General features: G+C 44.6%; 1 protein-coding gene across 1 annotated transcript in view; it reads right to left on the minus strand.

Annotated features, from left to right (window-relative positions):
- si:dkey-61l1.4 (collagen alpha-1(II) chain) overlaps nucleotides 1–21761 on the minus strand; it is a 72760-nt gene that overhangs the window by 37503 nt on the left and 13496 nt on the right. The window contains exons 9-23 of the mRNA XM_056278936.1: nucleotides 17460–17504; nucleotides 16253–16306; nucleotides 16153–16162; nucleotides 14766–14819; nucleotides 10929–10973; nucleotides 9956–10009; nucleotides 9346–9390; nucleotides 9191–9244; nucleotides 8944–9060; nucleotides 8511–8555; nucleotides 8227–8280; nucleotides 6306–6413; nucleotides 5933–5986; nucleotides 210–254; nucleotides 19–72 (exon numbers count right to left, since the gene is read on the minus strand). Coding sequence (XP_056134911.1) covers nucleotides 19–72; nucleotides 210–254; nucleotides 5933–5986; nucleotides 6306–6413; nucleotides 8227–8280; nucleotides 8511–8555; nucleotides 8944–9060; nucleotides 9191–9244; nucleotides 9346–9390; nucleotides 9956–10009; nucleotides 10929–10973; nucleotides 14766–14819; nucleotides 16153–16162; nucleotides 16253–16306; nucleotides 17460–17504 — 838 coding nt within the window. The remainder of the gene's footprint in view (nucleotides 1–18; nucleotides 73–209; nucleotides 255–5932; nucleotides 5987–6305; nucleotides 6414–8226; nucleotides 8281–8510; nucleotides 8556–8943; nucleotides 9061–9190; nucleotides 9245–9345; nucleotides 9391–9955; nucleotides 10010–10928; nucleotides 10974–14765; nucleotides 14820–16152; nucleotides 16163–16252; nucleotides 16307–17459; nucleotides 17505–21761) is intronic.

Below are 21761 nucleotides of genomic sequence, written 5' to 3' on the forward strand. Positions count from 1 at the left end.
AAGTTATAAAATGGGAACCTGTGTACCAGGCTTTCCTTCTGCTCCCTCAACCCCCTCATGGCCTCTATAACCCTGCAAACGGTACACACAAACACATACACAAACAGTCTGCTGTGCATACACAACACTGGTGACTACTGAGCATGACCGCTATGTGTAAGTCCTGCCCGTGTTATGCTGATTTTCTTTGCTTCTGCATTCGTTCTTACCGGTTTTCCAGGTAGACCAAACAGGCCTTGGAGCCCTGCACGACCCTGATAGGGCAAGTAGTGAAGACACAACAGAGGGGACACAATTATTTTCTTCACGCCACAAGTTTTTTTAAGTCTCAGGTTTTTCCTTCATATATTGTGGCAATTACCCTTGATCCTTTGGGCCCCAACTTCCCGTTTTGTCCTGGCGCTGCCCTATTGCCCTTCAGTATGGAAAGTTATTAGAGAGAGTTTAGAGGTTATAGTGTAAACAACAGTGTTGTTCATATGACAAAAACATACAACATTAGTACGTTCAGCTTTATGACCATACAAGACACACAAGTATGAACTCTATGACCTCTATTTTGGTGCTGGCGTAGCGCAGGCGGAGACGAAAATAATGGCGGATTGTCAATTTCCATGAGTGCAAGGTGAATTTTTACTGTCTACACCCGTTTGGTAATTTGGTGGCTCGGAAAGCACCTGGCTACACCGAGATGAATGTGGTAGTGTGGCTGAGGGTGTGTTAATACACCTGACAATAATGCGTAGTACAATTTTACTGCCCAGTTTGGCTTGAAATTGCGCTTGATGTCTCTGCCAGCCCAGACAAGGTCCAAGCACAGACGCAGCTGCATTGAGCTATTTTCATGCAGCCCTGGCGAGGATGCAAGTGAACATCTGTTTACCGTTTACATCCCACTCTTCACTCCCAGAACCTCCACTTCTGCCTATGGTGGCACCCCACAGTACTGTTCCCCCCACTAGCTCCCTCTGCTGGCTGCATCTGTCACTGACCCTCTCACTGGGAGTTTTCCCCCATACAGACTATCATTAGGCACCGGGCCACTCACCCACACGACGTATGATAGTTGAAAATAAGAAAAACTATTATGGCCTCTTGAATGTGAGATCTCTTGGTAATAAGTCCTTCATCATTAATGATTTTAATGTTCCTAATAATCTGGACTTTTTTATGATTACTGATACACGGCGGTCCCCAGGGGACACAGTTCCCCTGATTGAGATTAGGCCCCCCTGATTTTGCATATTTTCATATTCCCAGGCCTTCTGGTAGAGGGGGTGGCCTAGCTGTGTTTTTTAATGACTGCCCCCCCCTTTACTCTGCATCTTAATTTATAGCCCCCTAATTCAGTTAGTTTTATCTCTGAGTTTTCTGACCTTCTATCTGCTGCCATGTCTAAATATGACAGGACGCTTATTCTTGGTGAATGAGAACATTCACAGACACTTATTCTTGGTGGTTTTAATATTCATGTGTTGTCCTTCCCATTCCCTTATAGACTCTTTTAACCTCATTCAATCTGTCACAGGGCTACACACATCCCAAAGGCCACATCTTAGACCTTGTACTCTCATTCAAACTCATAAAACTTTTCTCTCTGGGAAAGGTTTTGCAAATGTTTGATATTTGTTTTTATTTATTTATACTGTTTTTATTGTTATTCCTACTTGTTTGGTCTTATTCATTTATTGTCTTTACCTCCTCTGTGCTCACGTCCTTTGGTCTTATTCTAATTTTTGCCTTGTCTGTTTTTTTCCCTCCATTTTCCCCCTTTTTCTCCCTAATTCCCAAATTGTATCCGGCCAATTACCCCACTCTTCCAAGCCATCCCGGTCGCTGCTCAACCCCCTCTGCCAATCCGGGGAGGGCTGCAGACTACCACATGCCTCCTCCGATACATGTGGAGTTGCCAGCCACTTCTTTTCACCTGGCAGTGAGGAGTTTCACCAGGGGGATGTAGTGCGTGGGAGGATCATGCTATTCTCCCTAGTTCCCCTTCCCCCCGAACAGGCGCCCTGACCAACCAGGGGAGGCGCTAGTGCAGCGACCAGGATACATACCCACATCCGGCTTCCCACCCGCAGACACGGCCAATTGTGTCTGTAGGGATGCCCAACCAAGCCGGAGGTAACACGGGGATTTGAACCGGAGATCCCGGTGTTGGCAGGCAACGGAATAGACCGCCACGCCACCCGGGCACCCATTTTATTTCTTTTGTAAAGCATTTTGTAACATTGTTGAGAAAAGTCAAGTCAAGTCAATTTTATTTGTATAGCCCAATATCACAAATTATAAATTTGCCTCAGAGGGCTTTACAGCAACGCAACATCCTGTCCTTAGACCCTCACATCGGATAAGGAACAACTCCCTAAAAAAAACCTTTAACAGGGAGAAAAAAATAGGAAGAAACCTCAGGGAGAGCAAGAGTTAAAAGTGCTACATAAATAAAGTTATTATTATTAGTAATTATAACATCTATCCATATGTGTGTTAATGGATGTTAGCCTATTGATGCACTTCAGCCCACTGAAATGAATCAATCATTAAACCAACAGCAACAACTAACTGACTGCAGTGTTGTGAGTAAGTTAACCAGAATGTTGACACGTGGTTGTTGAATGTGATTTGAATCAAAGACAGTTCCGCTCATCATGACGCATGGATCATTCAACCTGACTTGACAAAGTGAAGGTCTGTCTGGTCCAGACAGATGTACCCATGAGAACAAACGGTTTATAGTAGAAACGGACCCCTGGATCCTGCGGGAGTCAATTCTACTGTCAGTACAGTGAGTGGAATGAGACGGGAGGTCTCCAGTCATGGGACTGAGATGTGAACATCCACTCTCTTGTCAGACTCTAAACTAAACTTTTGTGTCCAATGTCAGTCTCTGTAGGCTTGTTCATGATGTGACACCACCGAAGTTAAATTGTGAGTTATGTCAGCCAGTCTGTATTTTCTTTTGTCACAATCTATGAACATAATTCCATTCTGCTTCCGGTGTGGGAAGATGGCGGTGTGAATTTACGTTTGCAGCGGCCTCACCCAGTAATGTCCATGCAGTGTCTTTGTCCACGTCTGAATCTAAGTTTGTTTTTGTCTTCATTTGATGGCTGGGAGAGCAGGCACTGGATCAGGTAGGAGAGCTTGGTCTGCTGCATCCTGTGGGCCCAGGGACCACGGCCCTGCCTGGAGCTGTGCCAGAAGAGGTAACACCGAGACCGGTCTGACAGGACGCGGAGGTGGGGCAGGCTAAGCTAAGCTCATGCAGACTGGCAGTTCCGATAACACCGAGGGCGGTCTGGCAGCAGCCTCGCCTAGCCTTCACTGTGTTTCTAGTGTCGTCGTGTGGAATGCGGGAGGTGTGTCGAATGTGTCTGGCTGGGAGAGCTAGTGTTGGATCGGATGAGGGAGCTTGGTCTGCTGCATCCTGTGGGCCCGAGGACTATGACGCTGACCAGAGCAGCGCCTGAAGAGGAAAGACCGAGGATAGTCTGACAGGATGTGGAAGCGCAGCAGGTTAAGCTAACTGCTAGCCCATGTAGACCAGCAGTTCTGACAGTCATCCTAGCTGGCGTTCGTCGTCCTGGACAGTGATTTAAAAAATTTTTTTTTTAAAGTTTAGATATATGTTTTAGTTTGGATATCTGCGTTCTTGTAGTTCTTCTGTTTTGATTGTTTCTGATTCTGATTCTGATAATGGAAGGTACTGTCACAGAATTGAGTATATGATTAGAAGAAAGTGGCGGGACAGGAATAGAATTCACCACCGCTGGGATTCATAAATCCAAGTTAATCAATGCAGAGCAGTTTTAATAGACTTCCCTCTTCATCCATCAGGAAAATGACAATACGTTGCACCTTGGTGCATGTTAAAGGGTACGAGAGGAGCTGATTTGATTGGCCAAGTCGAAAACAACCCCAACTCCACCTGCTTATGATGTATTCATTCTTATCCAACCTCGTTATCAACTGCACCACACTGCACCAGGGCTGCACTTCCATCTCTGGTCATCAAATTGCCAAAAATTGATTGGACACATCCACCTGGACCAGTGTGCTGTGCTGGGCTTGCACCAAGTTTCACCAAAATAGAGCCTTATATCTTCATTCAAAACACAAATGAAAACTTATAGCTGAAAACCGCAACTTTTCTCCCTTAATAAATCATAATTTTATCCATCTGGACCATGGAGTCAGGTTCCATAATAGCAACTCATCTTTACCATGGACGGAGACACTCTCCAGTCTCCATATACTGCTACTGAAATGTTTTGGTCAGGTCACACCAACCGTTCCAGCGCCAAACACGTACATGTAGGAAACAACTCCAGCAAGAAAAAAGACTGAAATGTGATACCGATGTGGTGATGCTTCTGTTGGACTGAAGATCAATGTTACTGTAGAACAGTCCCACGATATATATCGATGGAGTTTGGAACATGTTACACTGCCTGCATTAGCTTTGGTCTGAGGATGCCGTGTTTTCAAGGGTGCAGACTATTTACTGGTGACACATGAGTGACAGTGGCTGCTACACCTTGTTTGCGGTCCAACTAAATCAGTTGCTACACGTCAGTTTCTCTCTGCCTCCTACATTAAACTACATTGTTTGTACATTGTTCTATTGTAACACTGACTGTCTCTCCAGAAGAATCATCATGTCGTCATCACATTTCAAAAAGTGAGAAAAGTTGCGGATTGCAGCTTTAATTAAGCACTAACTTTATAATTTGCATGAGGAGCATGAAGCTATTTCTGTCATTGCTTTGTTGGGATTACAAGGTGCCTTATATATTCTGGGATTTAACAAATTTGGGGCCTTTTTGGATTCACCAGCATATCATTCCTGTATGAAAACTCTCTTCTTCTTCGGCAGTCCATCGAAACGATGATGACTGTGATGCAGTTTAAGCTTGGCAAGCATGCCTGTGGGCCATCGGGCCCGCATTAGCGTGACAATATCGTCCAAATTTGTCACAGACGAATGTTATTTGAGTTGGTCTTGCACGTGGGCCTTATCATAGGCTTCTTGTCTCTTTTGTTCAACAGCTGTTCTCGACTGCCTTACTGTGGAGCGCCACTTCTGTCTGTCCAGGGCTACTGTCTCCCAGCTGGGGTTACCAATGCTGCAGATCTTCATGTGGCACTTGAGCACATCTTTGAAGCGTAACTTCTGGCCTCCCTGCTTCCCTTTTCCCTGGCAGAGCTCCCATAGAAAACCTCTTTTGGCAGGCGGTTGTCTGGCGTTCTTCTCACATAGCCGGCCCATCTGAGCTGGGAGGCTGTTATTAGGGCTTCAACACTGACAGCACCAGCACGTCTCAATACTTCCACGTCGGGCACCTGGTCTTCCCATCTGATTCGCAGCAGCTTTTGCAGATGAAGAAGGTGTATGCTGGTGAGCTTCTCGATGTGCTTGCGATACAGGGTCACGCATTCAGTGGAGTATAGTAGAGATGGGAGAACAGCCGTGTTGTACCTTGGTCTTTGTTGTCAGCCTGATGTCACGGTGGGACCAAAGTCATTTGTGGAGGGCAACAAAGGCTTTTGTGGCCACTTGGATTCTTCTGTCCACTTCTAAGTCAGAGGAGTTTGTATCTGTCACAGCACTGCCCAGATAGGTAAAGCACTCAATGGTCTTCAGAGTCGCTCCATTAACCAAAATACTGGGCTGACCTTCTTCGGGGCTTTTCTGAGAGGGGATGCTGGTATGACAACTATTTCTTTGTTTAACATGTGTTTTGTTCCTTTTATTCAATAGCCTAAGAATTGCACCAATGGTAGTAGTATTAGTGGAAGTAGTCTATTGTAATTGGTCTATATATTCTTAAAGGCATCTCCATCTTATAAAAAAATGAATGTACAACAGTAGCTAGGCAGGGTAACACAGGTTCATGAGGCATTAATCATTATTATGGAACTCACTGACCTTTCGCCCCTGATTTCCAATCATTCCTTGGAGGCCACCCTCACCCTCTTCACCCTAAAAGATGACAAATAACAGAGGCATTAATAAGAAATAGCACATTCTGGGTATTTGTTGAGGCACTGTAATGGAAATCTAGCATCTGCAATATCTCTATTTAATCAAAATCTGTGGTTAATCTGTTTAACAATTCAGCAAAGCAGTCTATCGCACAGGGAGGAGTCTAAAATATATTTTGCTGCATGATGGAGAAATTGCATTGGTACAGTTGACAGGTGTGTCTAAACTTTAGATCCACATGTCAACTATAAAAACTGCAATAAGCAATGGTAGGATGCTAATACACTGAATATTCAGATGCTATTTTGATCCGTACCATGTGTCCTTGCGGCCCAGGTTGACCTCTCACCCCTGGGAGACCGGGAAGGCCACGCTTGCCCCTTTCTCCTTGTTGGCCTTGAATCCCCTCCATGCCAGGGGGTCCCTGAGGAAAGAATGCATGAAGAATTCAATCTTAAACATGACACTATTTTTTTAACCTATTTGTTGTTCAATATTTCAAAAAATATAAGCCATAATATCTTATCAGAGCTATTGTTTTGAATGTCGTGATCTCAAAGGATAGGCTCACTTTCTTTCTAACCTATACCTCCTTAAAACAATGTCAGGCATCTTTTAGAGTTATACAGTGAAAACCTTCAGTAATCCCTTCAGAACTGAGAAACTGTCACTTTATTGAATTCTATTGCTGAGCTTCAATGTTGTCCAATGGGGCAATCGTTTAAGCCTTCAAAACCCATGAAATATCTCCTATTCAAAAACAGGAAGCTCACAATGAATTTACACTGATCTTCATTTATTTTACATATTTTCAGAATACATTCTGGATAAGAGCAAATTGTGATTTCAGTTGGAACAACTCTTTGCAGTTGGTGCAGTACATCTTAACCATCTGTGAACTTCTACACTTGTGAGAGCAGCAAGTCCTGCAGCCTTCAGCACAGCCACGAGTTTGCAGACACCAGTGCAGATGCAGTAAGGAAAATGTATTTGCTGAAGTGCAGGATAAAGTCATTTTATCTTGATAGAAAGCACAATTTGCAACTATTTCTCAATCAGCCAGAAGATATTTGTGACTGTTTTCAAAAAGGAGATATCAGAATCAGAATACTTTATTATATTTATATATGTTGTGGTTTTTGAAGGCATAAATGTTGACCCTATTAGACTGTGTTGAAACCCAGCTGGAAGATGCAACAAAGCATTAGGTTTCCCAATACTGAAGCCATCGGTGAAGTTTCTATCTTTATGATTCTAAATGATGTCTGGTGTGGGAAGATGGCGGCGCGAACTCACATTTGCCGCGGCTTCACCCAGTACCAACTATGCAGTGTCTTTGTCCATGTCTACGTCTGCATCTAAGTTTGTCTCATTGTGTGAAGTTTTTATTTTGATCTTTGATTTTTTTTTTTTTTTTCGTTTAATGGCTGAGAGAGCTTGGTCTGCTGCGTCCGGTAGACCCAGGGCCCATGGCCCTGCTCCGAGCTGCGTCCGAGAGGAAACAGCGGTCTGGTGGCGGTCTCGCCTAGCGTCGACTGTGCAGTGTTTTTGTCTGCGTCTGCGTTGTTGTGGCATGTGGGGGAGGTGTGTCGAAGGTGTCTGGCTTGAAGAGCTGGCGTTGGATCGGCTGAGGGAGCCTTGTCTGCTGCGTCTGGTGGGTCCAAGGCGCTGCCTGGAGCTGCACCCGAAGAGGAAACACCAAGGGTGGTCTGACAGGACGTGGAAGCGGGGCAGTCGGAACTGCCGGTCTGCTAGCCCATGCAGACCAGCAGTTCCGACAGTCATCCTGGCTGGCGCTCGTTCTCTGGACAGTGGAGTTTTTGGACTGTGTTGCACTGAATGGACTGTGTTGTTAACTGTTTGTGTTTTTGGGTGGGGTTTTTTGTATGTTTTTGGTGGTGCTGTTTTTGGAAATTTTGGATGTGTGTTTTTATCTTTTGTGTTGCACTGCTGTGGGCTGGGTGAAACGAAATTTTGTTTCTTTTGTGTATGCAAGTACATGATAGAAATGACAATAAATTGTTCCTGATTCCTGATACCCAACAGCATTTTAATATGAGGGCATTTGGTACCTTTATGAACTTTAGTAGTGAGTCAAACTTTCATTACAGAAATCATTTGGTCAAAGAATGAAGGTGTAAAATTCAACACATCCAAATTTGCACCGAATTTTGTCCTGTACACCCAAAATATCTAGGAATTGTTTAATTTTAATATTTCATCACCACAGCTCTTACCTTGTCTCCTTTGGGTCCAGAAACTCCATTGTGCCCATCCAGTCCTCTAAAGCCCTAGACATTCAACAGCCACAGCAGATAGTTATGGGAGAACAAGGTTCCTCTGTGAAACTCATAGGATAAGCGTCAATTTAGGTTACATTTTTTTGAGGCAGCTGGATTTTCTTCAAAGACTGTACCAGAAATCTTACTTGTTATAGTCAGTCTCTAAATTAATGATGGTTATGAGGACACTAAGTTGAAATTTGCACATGTGAATGGAAACAGAGGATGATGAATCTTACTGTGGCACCTGGAAACCCCGTCAGACCAGGAATTCCAGTCATTCCCTGGAAAACAGAGAGAAGAAAGAATAAAGCATGAACCCGTTCCCTGTCGTAACCCTGCCCCTATGAAGACTGTTTACAAGATACGATAGTGTCCTCATTGTTTGCTTTCTTTCAGTTAGTAAAGGGGGGGCACCCTTCCTTCATGTTTATACTCAATAGGAGCATGACCTCATAAAAACCTTGTACACCCCAATAAAACTGACTGTTTGTTTTTTGATTCCTTGAATTTCTGTTGTTTTGATACGTCAATGCATGGAGGGGTTTGGACACGTGAGGAAAATAGGTAAAAAGCAGAGACGTACGATCTTTGTTCACCAAAAGAGGGAATGGCCTTTTCAGATGGGAGCCATGTGGAGATTCAAAGACTATATACAGGCCTGGTCTTTACTGCACCACGGAGGCCATAAGTCAACTTGCTGTCAGTGGAGCCTTTCAGTTCATTCTGGAAATCATCTTGATATGTACAGAGCTCCTGAATGGAAAACTGGTAACGTTTAAGGATCACCTAAAGATATAACATAGGTGATATACATATAGGCCCTCAGTTCCTTCTATATATCTAGATGGCATTGCCCATGACTCTGTTTTCTTTACAGAGCTGCATATTGGAAATGAAATATCCATAACAGATTTACCATTGCCCCTTCAATGCCGAGCATTCCCCTTGTTCCGATGGGTCCTATTTCGCCCTATAAGGCAAAACAAGAACATCAGTCACATCACATTTTGGATACGTGAAAGGTCATTGAATAAAGATAATTTTTTTGAAGCCCATTGCATCTAAACTTACCGTATCTCCTTTTGAACCAAGGGGGCCGGTGATCCCTGGATGTCCCTGAGAACAATAGAGTCAAGTTTTGTTGTTAGGCATGTAAATTCACACAAATAAGGACTGTACCATCGTCAAAACATTGTCTTTGCCACGACCATTAGAGTAATTGAGGTAAAGGCTAGGGTAACTGCATTACAACTTTTTCAGTCCAAGCGATAATATGAATATTCAAAACAAAGACTTGTGTTTAAATCTAATTAATGAGACTATAAATGTACTCTTTCATTTTGATTAAACAGAATATTCTGGATCGCCACATGAACAGAATTCATATGGACAGCAAAATCTCAACTGTACGTTTCATGGCAACTATTGTTAATGTCAAATATAGCTGTGATGTAGATGTGCAGGGCAAATGGTGGATCTTAAATCTAGACTAGACAATATGGCAGCAAATATGTATTAATACTGTCGCTGTTATGCTGTCACTAATACTGTTTTGATGTCCTATTTTGCATAGCAAATAGGACAGATTTCCTAAATTCATTGCTTTAGTTGAATTTATATTACTTTGAATGTGAACTATTACAGGAGACTGTGGTTGGTGTGGTTTCTGGATGAATCTTACCTGGGCTCCTCTAGATCCAGGTAGGCCTCTCTCCCCTGTTAAACCTATGGGGCCCTGTTGGAGACACCATAACAATGCATATCTAAGTTGCCTTGTGGACTCTATCTTGTAATAGGTACTGATAAGTCTAATGAGCCAATCATAGCCTATCATATTTCCGCTTCCGGTGTGGGAAGATGGCAGTGCGAATTCACGTTTGCAGCGGCCTCACCCAGTACCAGTGTGGGAAGATGGTGGCCCGAATTCACATTTGCAGCGGCCTCACCCAGTACCGGCCATGCAGTGTCTTTGTCCATGTCTGCATCTAAGTTTGTGTCTTCATTTGATGGCTGGGAGAGCTGGTGCTGGATAGGCTGGGAGAACTTGGTCTGCTGCATCCTGTGGGCCCAGGGACCACAGCCCTGCCCAGAGTTGCACCCCAAGAGGACGCACTGACAGGATGCGGAAGCGGGGCAGGCTAAGCTAACTGCTAGCCCATGCCGACCAGCAGTTCCGATAACACCGAGGGCGGTCTGGCAACGGCCTCGCCTAATCTTGACTGTGTTTTTAGTGTCGTCGTGTGGAGTGCAGTATCTGGCAGGGAGAACTGGTGTTGGATCGGCTGAGGGAGCTTGGTTTGTTGCGTTCTATGAGCCCGGTGATCACGGCCCAGCTCAGAGCTGTGCCCGCAGAGGAAACACCGAGGGCGGTCTGACAGGATGCGGAAGTGGGGCAGGCTAAGCTAACTCCTAGCCCATGCAGACCGGAAGTTCCGACAGTCATCCTGGCTGGGGTTGCTCTCTTGGACAGTGATTTTTTTTTTTTTAGCTTGGATATATGTGTCAGTTTGGGTGTGTTCTTGTAGTTTTTGGATGTGTGTTTTTGTCTCTGTGTTATGCTGCTGTGGACTGGGGGAAATTACGTTTTGTTTCATTTCGTGTGTGCATGAAATGAAATGACAAATAAAGTGTTCCTGATTTCTGGTAGGACATACCGGAGGGCCTTTGCGACCTCGTAGACCAGTGGGACCTGGACCTCCCTGTAGAGCGCACATGAAACACATTTATGAAAATCCATACGAGTGCAGCTTATGTTTACAACAGTGCTGACTTTAGGTAAAAGGACATTCATCTATTTCAAAATACATTTTGGACAAAATGCTACCAGATGTACATTGCTCAGTGACTAGATGCAGGTAACTGCATCTTCTAAAAGATACCTCAGTCATAGTATTTCAAATCTCATGACAGATGATAACGTCAATATATATAATGTTTCCACAACTATTATCTGTTTTTCATCATTTATCAAAAGCTAACACAACACATGTCAAAACATTTTGCTAATATTGGCAGAAACTCAAAATGTCTTCATATTTGGACTATCCACCATTTGCATTAATTCCAGTTTGTATTCTGTCTGGCATTGATTCTACAAGTTTGTGCAGAATTTATGACTCCCAATTATTCCAGCAGCCTTTCAGAGCACCCCAGAGGTTGTCCTGAGATGTTACAGCACGTTTCACCTTTTCTTCTTTCAAAATGGGATAACGGTCCATTAGCAGCCACAATACTGAGAAGTCTTGTGTGTGTCTCTGAAATGCTGCAGAAATTGTGCAGACAAGTGCCCACCAGTGACACCATGGGCAGGCAATCTGCAAATGTGAAAACTTACTCGCTGGTTTGCTGATGGGCTGCATTATATAAGAAAAATACAAATAACAAAACAGAAGAATAATTATTGATGGGTTGTCCATCAGTGATGTCACCAGTGGACACAATTTGGGCAGCATTTTAGAAATACACAGAAGACTTCTCAGTATTATGTCTTTGTCCACGTCTAAGTTTGTGTTTTCATTTGATGGCTGGGTGAGCTGGTGCTGGATCGGCTGGGAGAGCCTGGTCTGCTGCATCCTGTGGGCCCAGGGACCACGGCCCTACCTGGAGCTGTGCCTGAAGAGGTAACACTGAGGGCGGTCTGACAGGACGCGGAAGCAGGGCAGGCTAAGCTAACTGCTAGCCCATGCAGACCAGCAGTTCCGATAACACTGAGGGCGGTCTGGCGGCAGCCTTGCCTAGCCTTGACTGTGTTTTTAGTGTCGTCGTGTGGAGTGCGGGGAGGTGTGTCGAAGATGTCTGGCTGGGAGAGCTGGCGTTGGATCAGCTGAGGGAGCTTGGTCTGCTGCATCCTGTGGGCATGGCCCTGACCGGAGCTGCGCCTGAAGAGGAAACACCAAGGGTGGTCTGACAGGATGAGGAAGCGGGGCAGGCTAAGCTAACTGCTAGCCCATGCAGACCGGCAGTTCCGACAGTCATCCTTGCTGGTGTTCATTCACCTACCAGGGGTGTCAAACTCCAAGCCTCAAGGGCCACAGTGTCTGCAGGTATTTGTTGCAACCATGCACTACACCACCTGATTAAACTAGTTCCTTTCCCTCCTTGATCCAGGAGGTGAGCCAATTAGTGAAATCAGGTGGTGTAGTGCACAGTTGCAATAAATACCTGCAGACACTGCGGCCCTCAAGGCCTGGAGTTTGACACCCCTGACCTAGACCGTGAGTTTTTTTTAGTTTAGATATATGTGTGTTGTTGTAGTTCTTGTAGTTGACGCGTCTTTGTCTTTGTGTTGCACCGCTGTGGGCTGGGGGAAACGATGTTTCATTCATTTCATGTGCACAAGTGCATGAAATTAAATGACAAATAAAGTGTTTCTTATTCTGATTATAGCTGCTAATGGACTGTTATCTCTACAACCTGGAGAGAGGTAATGTTTAAAATTTGACCGTTTCCCTTTACAGGCTGGTGAATGTGGAGGGAAAGCCATACAAGTCAGCATCCCTTGCTCTTGGACTTCAAATAGTCCTTGCAAAGCTTCAACGTGTTTTCTATCATTGTCCTGCTGGTAGATGGATCCTCTTCCTTGCACCTTTAGCCAGAAGGGACATTAACCTTTGTAGAGTGGACTGGTAAAACTCTCTGGATTCAAAAGACTCACAAGTCTCTTCGTACCCGAGACTCCAGAATAGGAGAAGCAGCCCAAACCTGAGTGGTGCCACCACCAAGTCTGACTGTAGCTTTTATGGCCTGTAACTGTTCATGTCAACCCTACGATTACAACCAGAAACTTCCAATTTTGATTCAACGGTAAACAAGCCTTTCATCAAGTATTTGACAATATCTTTTGGTCCAAGCAAACCATTTTGACTTCTTATGAAGTTGAATTGTTTTGGAAACTGCTACTCATCAATTTAGGCCGCATTTTGCAAGTTGCCCATTTTGCCTGTGGGTTCTCGTAAACATGTTGGCTTGATAGACCGGTCTTCAGATGGTGTGGTTGCTTTAGGTCTGCCTGAACTTTCTTTAAGGAAAGTGACTTGGTTTGTGAAAATCCCTGCAGCGTGCATTACACTGCCCCTCCAGAAATGTCTGATGTAGCTGCAGTCCGGCTTTGGGATGGTTCTCTATCACTTGGGAGAACAATATGACCCGTAGCAATAGGCGCCGGTGAGGCTGAGGGTGGGGAAGGCTAATATTTCACCAAATATCACTGTAGTTTTAACGACCTGAGGCATGCTGTTCCACAGCTCCCTTTCCTTCGCTGCTCACATCAACGTTGGCTCGGCAAAGCTTGCTAAATGCATGAACTTCATCGGCACATTTCATAATGAACGTACGTTCTTTACACCACTCAGGGTTGTATACGTACAGTTTTTCGTTTTAGCATTTTGACTGACAGCGTTTACACAATGCGAGCGTTTTTCACATTAAACAAATGAAATACAAGATCACTGATTTGACATGTACACCTGCAAAATAATATTGATGTTGAAAATAGCCGCGATCGTAAATACGCATTTTCAGAGTGCCCGCATGCATCATATGGCTTAAATGGCCAGCACACACCATTAGTCAATCAAAACACACCATACGGCATAAATGGCCTGCACACACCATTAGCCAATCAAAACGCAGACTTCTTCCACAGTAGCCAAGAAGACGCAGTGTAACAAAGCACGCTCTATTTTTATTCAGGACCATCAAAAGGACAAACAGGCGTCCGTCCAAACATTACGCCAGACAGAGAGCTGAAAACCTGGACTGTCCGTCCAAAAGCTGGACATGTGGCCATGTAGGGTGCACAGCAGCGGTTAGGGAAGGCTTGGCCTTCTTTAGCCTACATTACCCACGTCATCCCCGGTCTGGAACTCCTTCACAAAGCCTAGCTGACATCATTACTAACTGTTGAAACCTCTGCAAAGGAAGTGTCCGTTTTAAAACAAAAGCACTTATAGCAGCAACGATGTAACACATGACCATATTAATCACATCAGTAGCCACAAGTCACTGTATTAGGACTGTGCATGTATTAAAACTCACTTGCAAAACACAGGTGTTGCCACATTTTGAGGATTTGAAAGGAACTAGTGTCTCTATGCATGCTCAATAATCCAGGTAAAAAAAATCACAGAAAGTGATGGCCTGGCAACCTGTCCAGGGTGTCTCCCCGTCTGCTACCCAATGACTGCTGGGATAGGCTCCAGCATCCCATGACCCAAATTCAGATAAGCGGCTTGGATAATGGATGGATGGACGAATCAGTTCATCTGGACACAATGTGTATTGAGAAGAACGTTTCATCACTCCTCTAAGTGACCTCTGATGAAACGTTCCTCTCAATAAACGTTGTGTCCAGATAAAGTGGTTCAACTTTCTGTGAAAGGAAATTATGTACAAACAAAATATTTATAGACATTTCTATTTCATACCATGTTTTCTCAAAAAACAAAAATGTGAAGTCCCATTTAACACTGAAATATTACATATGAACTCACCTCAGAGCCATTGATGCCCTGTGGTCCAATCATGCCAGTTCCACCTGGGGCACCCTATGGATTGAAAGTGAAATTCACACATGTCTTTTACTTGTTTTGCCCTTTTTCACATGAGACGCTTCTCACAGACATCACTTGTTGCTGCTTGTTTTCTCTGCTCATCATGAGTGACAGTCACATAGACGGGTCTCTCTCGCTGACATGTCAGTCGTAGATACAGTCAGGGCTCGAAATTAATGATGTCCCGATGTCCCGGGGACCATAAAAAATCCTACTGGGACACAAATATATTTTGCTGGGACAATTCCGGGACAGTGAAAAAAAATGTCAAAGTAAACTTTGAAATAGGTGTTATTTGCAAAGTCATTAATTATTAGTATCTAGACGTTACTTTGTCGTTTGAATAATTTAATAAAAACGTGTGAACGGCGAAACTACAGAAGGCTTACGTTCTTGCGGCACCTCACGATAGGGCAGTCAATCACCTGTTCGTGCAAATCATGGAATGCATTCTACGTCATCCACTCTGCCAGTGGCTGCTGCTTGACTCGCGCCAATGCAACATTCATAGAGCCAGAGCGATAGACCATCATCAACGACAGTTAAAAGAAGAAGAGGTCCGCGGTGGTGTAGCGGTCTAAGCATCGGCTTTGTGTCGATGCAGTTGCCCACTGGGGATCGGGGTTGGCGCCTCGGTCTCGTCAGATCCATAGGACTCGATGAAGCAGTGATAATTGGCAACACTGTCTTCGGGAGGGAGGCGGAGTCAGCTTGTGTTCGCCACATGACTGTGTCTCTGTGTGTCGGAAAAAGCAGTGGTTCGGCCTGGAGTCGCGAATCCTTCGAGACTGCCGGCCGGAGAGTTGCAGTTGGCGAACGCATACAGTACGAGGGTGGGTGTTTGAATTAAAATAGGGATCGATTGGCCACTAAATTGGGAGAAAAAGAGGAAAATCAGAAATAAATTTATAAAAAAAAAAGAAGAAAGAAATGCTGAGGTGGTTGAATAAACAGCCCCCTGATGCAAGCCCCAATACTGCCGACTCCCGAAACTCCCGAAACTAATATTCATATGTGTAATAAAAGAATAAGTATTTTAAACTTATATGGTGGACCAGAGTCAATGGTGTGATGATTAAGTGACAAAAAAGGATCAAATTATATGTATTCTGCGTAATTAAGGGGGCGACGACAAGAATTAAAATTTGGGACACTGTTGGTTATATCCGGGACAATACAAAGTAGAATTCGGGACAGTTGTGGGACACTGAGGAAAAAAGTTAATTTCGAGCCCTGGGTACAGTGATGTGAACAGTGTAAAAGAAGTGCCGGGGAGGGTACCACACACTCACCATCATTCCTGGAGGACCCTGCAGTCCATCATAACCAGGGGCTCCCTGACGAACAAACACATCCGTACAGATAGTTACACAGCATACGTCAAACATGTAGAGTGAAATACAGCCATGGCTTCAGAAATATCTCACCTGTGGCCCTGGTGGTCCAGGAAGCCCCTGGAAGCCCTTTTTGCCAGACGGACCCTTAGAGAATACAATGACGTATGATTCAATTAAATGAAGTATGATACATAAAATCAAATATTTGGTAAAACTGAGCACTATAACACGCAGACTCATCACAGAATGTGGTCCACAACTGCAGTGTGTGTGTGTGTGTGTGTGTGTGTGTGTGTGTGTGTGTGTGTGTGTGTGTGTGTGTGTGTGTGTGTGTGTGTGTGTGTGTATACATTTGTATGCCTGGGCTCATCACCTTCACGTGTCTAACTGCCTTGTTGGTAATGCAGATTGAAATGGACTAGGAGAGTTTTTCTTTCAAAAATACGATGCTACATTAACCAGTTGACTAAAGTGTTGGACCTTTTAGTCGATTGGTTAACATAGTCACCCGTGGTGCGGGAGACTCGGGTTCGCGTCCCAGCTGTGGCGGTTCCCGGCTGCGGCGGTCCCTGAATTCGCTACATTGGTGCCAGAAGTGGGATGGTGAGACCGTGGGGCCATCGGAAGTGTGTGCGCCCAGAGGCGTGAGGGAGTTGATATGCTGAAGCATGGGGATGCGCTTCCCAAAGGAGGGGGGGGAAGTGTAATGACCACGGATGAATAGACTCGCAAGCCCTTGGCTAACGGGTCAGACCCTTTAGTCGACTGGTTAGCGCAGTCGCCCGTGGTGCGGGCAATCGGGCTCATGTCACGGCTACGGCGGTTCCCGGCTGCCCCCCAAATTCGCTACATTGGATAACTTTAGACAGATTTAGTCAGCTGTATTTCTGAAATGCTGAAGAAAATCCCCATTATGAAACAGTTTTTTTCCCAAAATGAACAGCCACCCTCCTGAGACCATGAAGTGGATTTATCAGATATAGACAGTGGATGGATGGATAGCTGAATAACCTGCACATCATTCAGCAGTGAAATCCCAAATGGACCATGAGAGTTTTGTCAGCACTGCTGGTAAATATGTCACCCACTTCATTTCCTGAATTCCTACCAACAAACTGACTGGACTCAATACTGTGAATTCTGTGAAGTAGCGAATGTATCCTTTCTTCACAGTTCTGTATGATATCTTGTAAATTATATTTCCCATAGTCTGTACATTGAAAATTTCATAACACAGGTCAGTGCAACTAGAACAAGTGGTGATATGAAAGTGGTGATGATGAGATGTCATTCTTACAGGGAGGCCAGCAGGTCCAGCGTCTCCTTCTTCTCCTTTAAAACCCTGAAGGACACAACAAAGAATGTGCAATGAAGCTCAATAAGTAAACATTCAAAAACATATTTTGGAAACACCCTGGGGTGAGAAGTGTGTGTGTGTGTGTGTGTGTGTGTGTGGGGGGGTCTTTCTGGATGATCTTTTAACAACTGATGCTGATAGAACGTTTCTTGTCTCCACTCATGATGAGAATCGCCAAGGCCCAATGACTGCTGGGATAGGCTCCAGCATCCCTGTGACCCTGAGAGCAGGATAAGCGGTTTGGATAATAGATGGATGAATATTTACCAGTCACCGTAATCCATTTGAATTCATTCATTCGTGCTTTGTATGCTGGGTCAAATCAAGCTCACGTCAAGGAAGACGACCATGCTGAAATGCTGTAGGAAATGAGGCCTTCAACTGGTCCAGAGAGAGGACTGAAGGAATTAACAAGATCAGATAGGTTTTAATGATGGGCAGCACGGTGGCGCAGTGGTTAGCGCAGTCGCCTCACATCAATAAGGTCCTGGGTTCGAGCCAGTAGTCCAACCTTGGGGGTTGTCTTGGGTCATTCTCTGTGTGGAGTTTGCATGTTCTCCTCATGTCTGCATGGGTCCTCCCACAGTCCAAAGACATGTAGGCCAGGTGAATCGGCCGTACTAAAATTGTCCCTAGACGTGAATGTGTGTGTGTGTGTCAGCCCTGTGATGGACTGGCGGCCTGTCCAGGGTGTCTCCTCGCTTGCCGCCCAACGACTCCTGGGATATGCTCCAGCATCCCCGCAACCCTGAGAGCAGGATAAGCGGTTTGGATAATGGATGGAGATAGGTTTTAAGAGCAATCGGTCACTAAAGGGCAACCTAGTCAAGCGGCTCCCACTGAGGGTCAAGGTTAAAGGTACAATGAGTAGGATTTTCTAAAAATCAATGTATAGACTCATGCAAAAATAATCCCTCTCAATCATCACTTATGACCCACTAGACGTGTGTGGTGTTGTCTGTATCTGCAGAGACCCTGTCCTGTCCTGTCTGCGTTGTATTTTGTGTACGGGGCGTTTCTGGGCGTTAACCTTTGGGCAGTGGGACTCTAAAAACGTAGCGAGCAGGCGCCAGATCGAGATCGTAAGCACACATCCAAGAGGAAGCTATGGCAATATGGACACAGCACCGAAAAGACGCAAATATATCAAGGTGAAACGCCAAGCGGACAAAGCTCATTCCAAAACGAGAGTGGATCTGGGGTTTGCTTTCACTCGCTGGAGAGCACTGAAGGAGAGGATGGGGATGAAGAGCGATGTGGAGTTGGCCTGTACACCGGGATGTGTTCTGGTAATTGTGGTCAGGGGGCGTGTCCTTCTGGTGACGTTAGGCCAGGGGGCGGGGCCAACGTTGAACGCTGTGTTGACAAATCGCAATCGACAAATCCTACTCGTTCTACCTTTAAGGTCACGGTTACTTTATTGTCTCCAATGGAAGAAAATTGTCTCGGATTAAGGGAACTGCTGCATTAACCGGACATTACAATAAAAATACATTAAATAGGGACAAATGTGCAAACATTAGCCTGAGATGAAACAACTGAGCAAACCAGTCACCATTCACACTGTTAAAACCTACAAAGTTTCGAACATCTTACGGGTCTTAGTACATAAATTACAAACAACAACAAATCTCACTTTACATGAATACAAGCGCATGAGTAACTGGTGGAACCTGCAGTTATCTGACAGCCTCCCTGCCTTTCTGTCTGTCCTCCAGGAGTTGCCCATTAACAAGTTTAACTGACGGAGGGACAAATGAATGTTTATAACTGTTGTGACCCTGGACCTCCTTCCAGAGTTCATTAGCCCATACTCAAGAGTTCCACACATGGGAAGGGTCAGATAAAACCCTATTGGCCTGCCGAATAGTGGACTGTGTGGGCGTTCCCATAATCTTCTCTGCCGTTCTAACCAGACTAAATACTTGAGCTTCAGACTTGACTCTAGGTTTCCAAACCAGCTGGTAATACCATAACGTAAGATGGACTCTAAAGTAGCTCTGTAAAAAAAAAACAACTATACTATTCCTGCAGACACAGAAAATCCGAGTCTCTGAAGGAAGTGGCGGCGCTGATGGATTATCGCACAGACCCTTGCCATATGTGTGTGCCAGTGAAGCTCACTATCAATGTGGACACCTAAATATCTGTAAGAAGTGACCTGTCTGATGTCATGGCCATGTATGGCAACAGAGCTCTGTTCTCCAACTGATCTGAGATCTAGCATAATTTTTTCAGTTTTACGTGCATTAATGTGCAAGTGATGCTCATCACACCAGTTCACAAAGCTGTCCACTCCAGTTTCATAGCTGCTAGTGTTGGACTTACTGAGGATAACAGTGTCATCTGAGGACGTCACTACAAACTGATTAGATTGGGAGTGGATACAATCATTTGTACACAGAGTAAACTAGAATGGGGAACTAACGTATCCTTGAGGGGCCCCTGTGGTGCTTATTACTATATCAGTGCTGAATTAAATTCCACTTGTGTCCTATTTCATTAAAAGAGTAATACCACTAAATCTAAAAGGATTAACCTTCAACTGGACCGAATTTTAAGCAGGGTGTGTGGATGAATCATGTGAGAATCAGAACTAATATCAATAAAAAGCAGTCTGGTATATGCAGCAGGACTTTCTAAGTGCTTCAAGACAAGGTGCAGCATTGTGGAGATGGCGTCATTTGTGCTGCAGTTTCTTATATAGGCAAATTGGTACCGAACTAGGGGATGGATCCACCGCCCTAGTTCCTCTGTTATGAGCCTCTCCAATGATTTCATACCATAGGAAGTTAAAGCCGCTGGCCTGTAATCATTATTTTCCTGAGGATAAGACATTTTGGGAGCTGGAATTATAATGGATTTTTTCCAGAGCTCTGGCACAGTGTGTGTATCTGCAGAGAGCTTAAAGAGTCGATGCCAGACTGGTGTGAGCTCCTCGGCAAATGTTCTTTACAGAAAAGCAGACATGCCATCCGGCTCCATTGCTTTGTTAGTGAGTATATTTTTAAAAACCTTGGTAACAAGAATCCATTAACATTCTGTCACCACAAACATTACAAGTTACTTCATCTAGAACGTCACAGCATTCCTTAAAAGTACCAGTTTCAAATTGCATATAAATATTATTCAGTTCATTTGCCTTTGCAATTCTGTTATAGCCAAACACGGACTTCCTTCTGGAATCCATATTGGTCATTCTGAGGTTTTGTCTGAATTTTGGATATATGTATGATCCAAATATGAAGAGACTGTCTGAGAATATTTACCAATCACCCTAATCCATTTGGATTCATTGATTCTTACTTTGTATGCTGGCTCAAATGTTAAGGAAGAGGATCATGGTGAAACGCTGTAGGAAATTAGGAATTAAGCTGGTCCAGAGTGGACGGAAGGAACAAGATCAGATAGGTTTTAAGAGCAATTGGCCACTAGAGGGCAACATAGTCAAGCTTGTGCGGCTCCCACCGAGGGACAGAGCAGCACTGTTTCACTCAGAAAGGGACATGTCTCTGTTAAGTACTGACCTTCTTCCCAGTCCTCCCTCTGTCTCCGCATGGCCCAGGCTCACCACTTAAACCCTGCAGTTTAGCACACACCGAGAGACACAGAGAGAGAGATAGAAAGACAGACAGACACAGACAGACAGACAGACAGACAGACAGACAGAGAGGGAACAAGTTGATTTTGTTTTCACATTTAATTTGACATCACATGTCACAAACAATGCTCTACTTCACATCTGTCCAGTGTAGTCTACAGATGTTGGCCACTGAACAGCTCCACTCCAAACAGACAGAGGTTAAGTGCCTTGCTGAAAGGCCAGGGCAGCAGTTGCTGAGGGGAAGAGTGTTTGTGGGTTACTCCTGTGTCCCTGATTTTCCCAGGCTGACGTTGGGACACAGAACTCCAGGTCCATCCTTGCCTCTTCGGCTGTAGCACTGCTGTTAGTCTGTAAAGGTACAGAGTGCGGTGGCCAGCAGGACGGTACGAGAGCGTGAGGACTGACTTTATTCTTCAGTTACACTTAATCATGACTGAATTAATGTGAAATCCTCTAATGTTACTGTAAATAGTGTTTGTTTTGTCCTTAGTATATGCTGTAACGAATATAAACATATTATTTTTGAAAAAAGATAAACACAACATGAAGGGGTACCATAAAAATTGGAAGCCCTGTTTAAGACCCTTTGTAAGCAAGTATCTGCCCTGCTGGAGTGCCCTAGAGCAAGACCTTACACT

This window comes from Lampris incognitus, chromosome 1, assembly GCF_029633865.1.
Source record: "Lampris incognitus isolate fLamInc1 chromosome 1, fLamInc1.hap2, whole genome shotgun sequence".
Classification (NCBI taxonomy): Eukaryota; Metazoa; Chordata; class Actinopteri; order Lampriformes; family Lampridae; genus Lampris; species Lampris incognitus.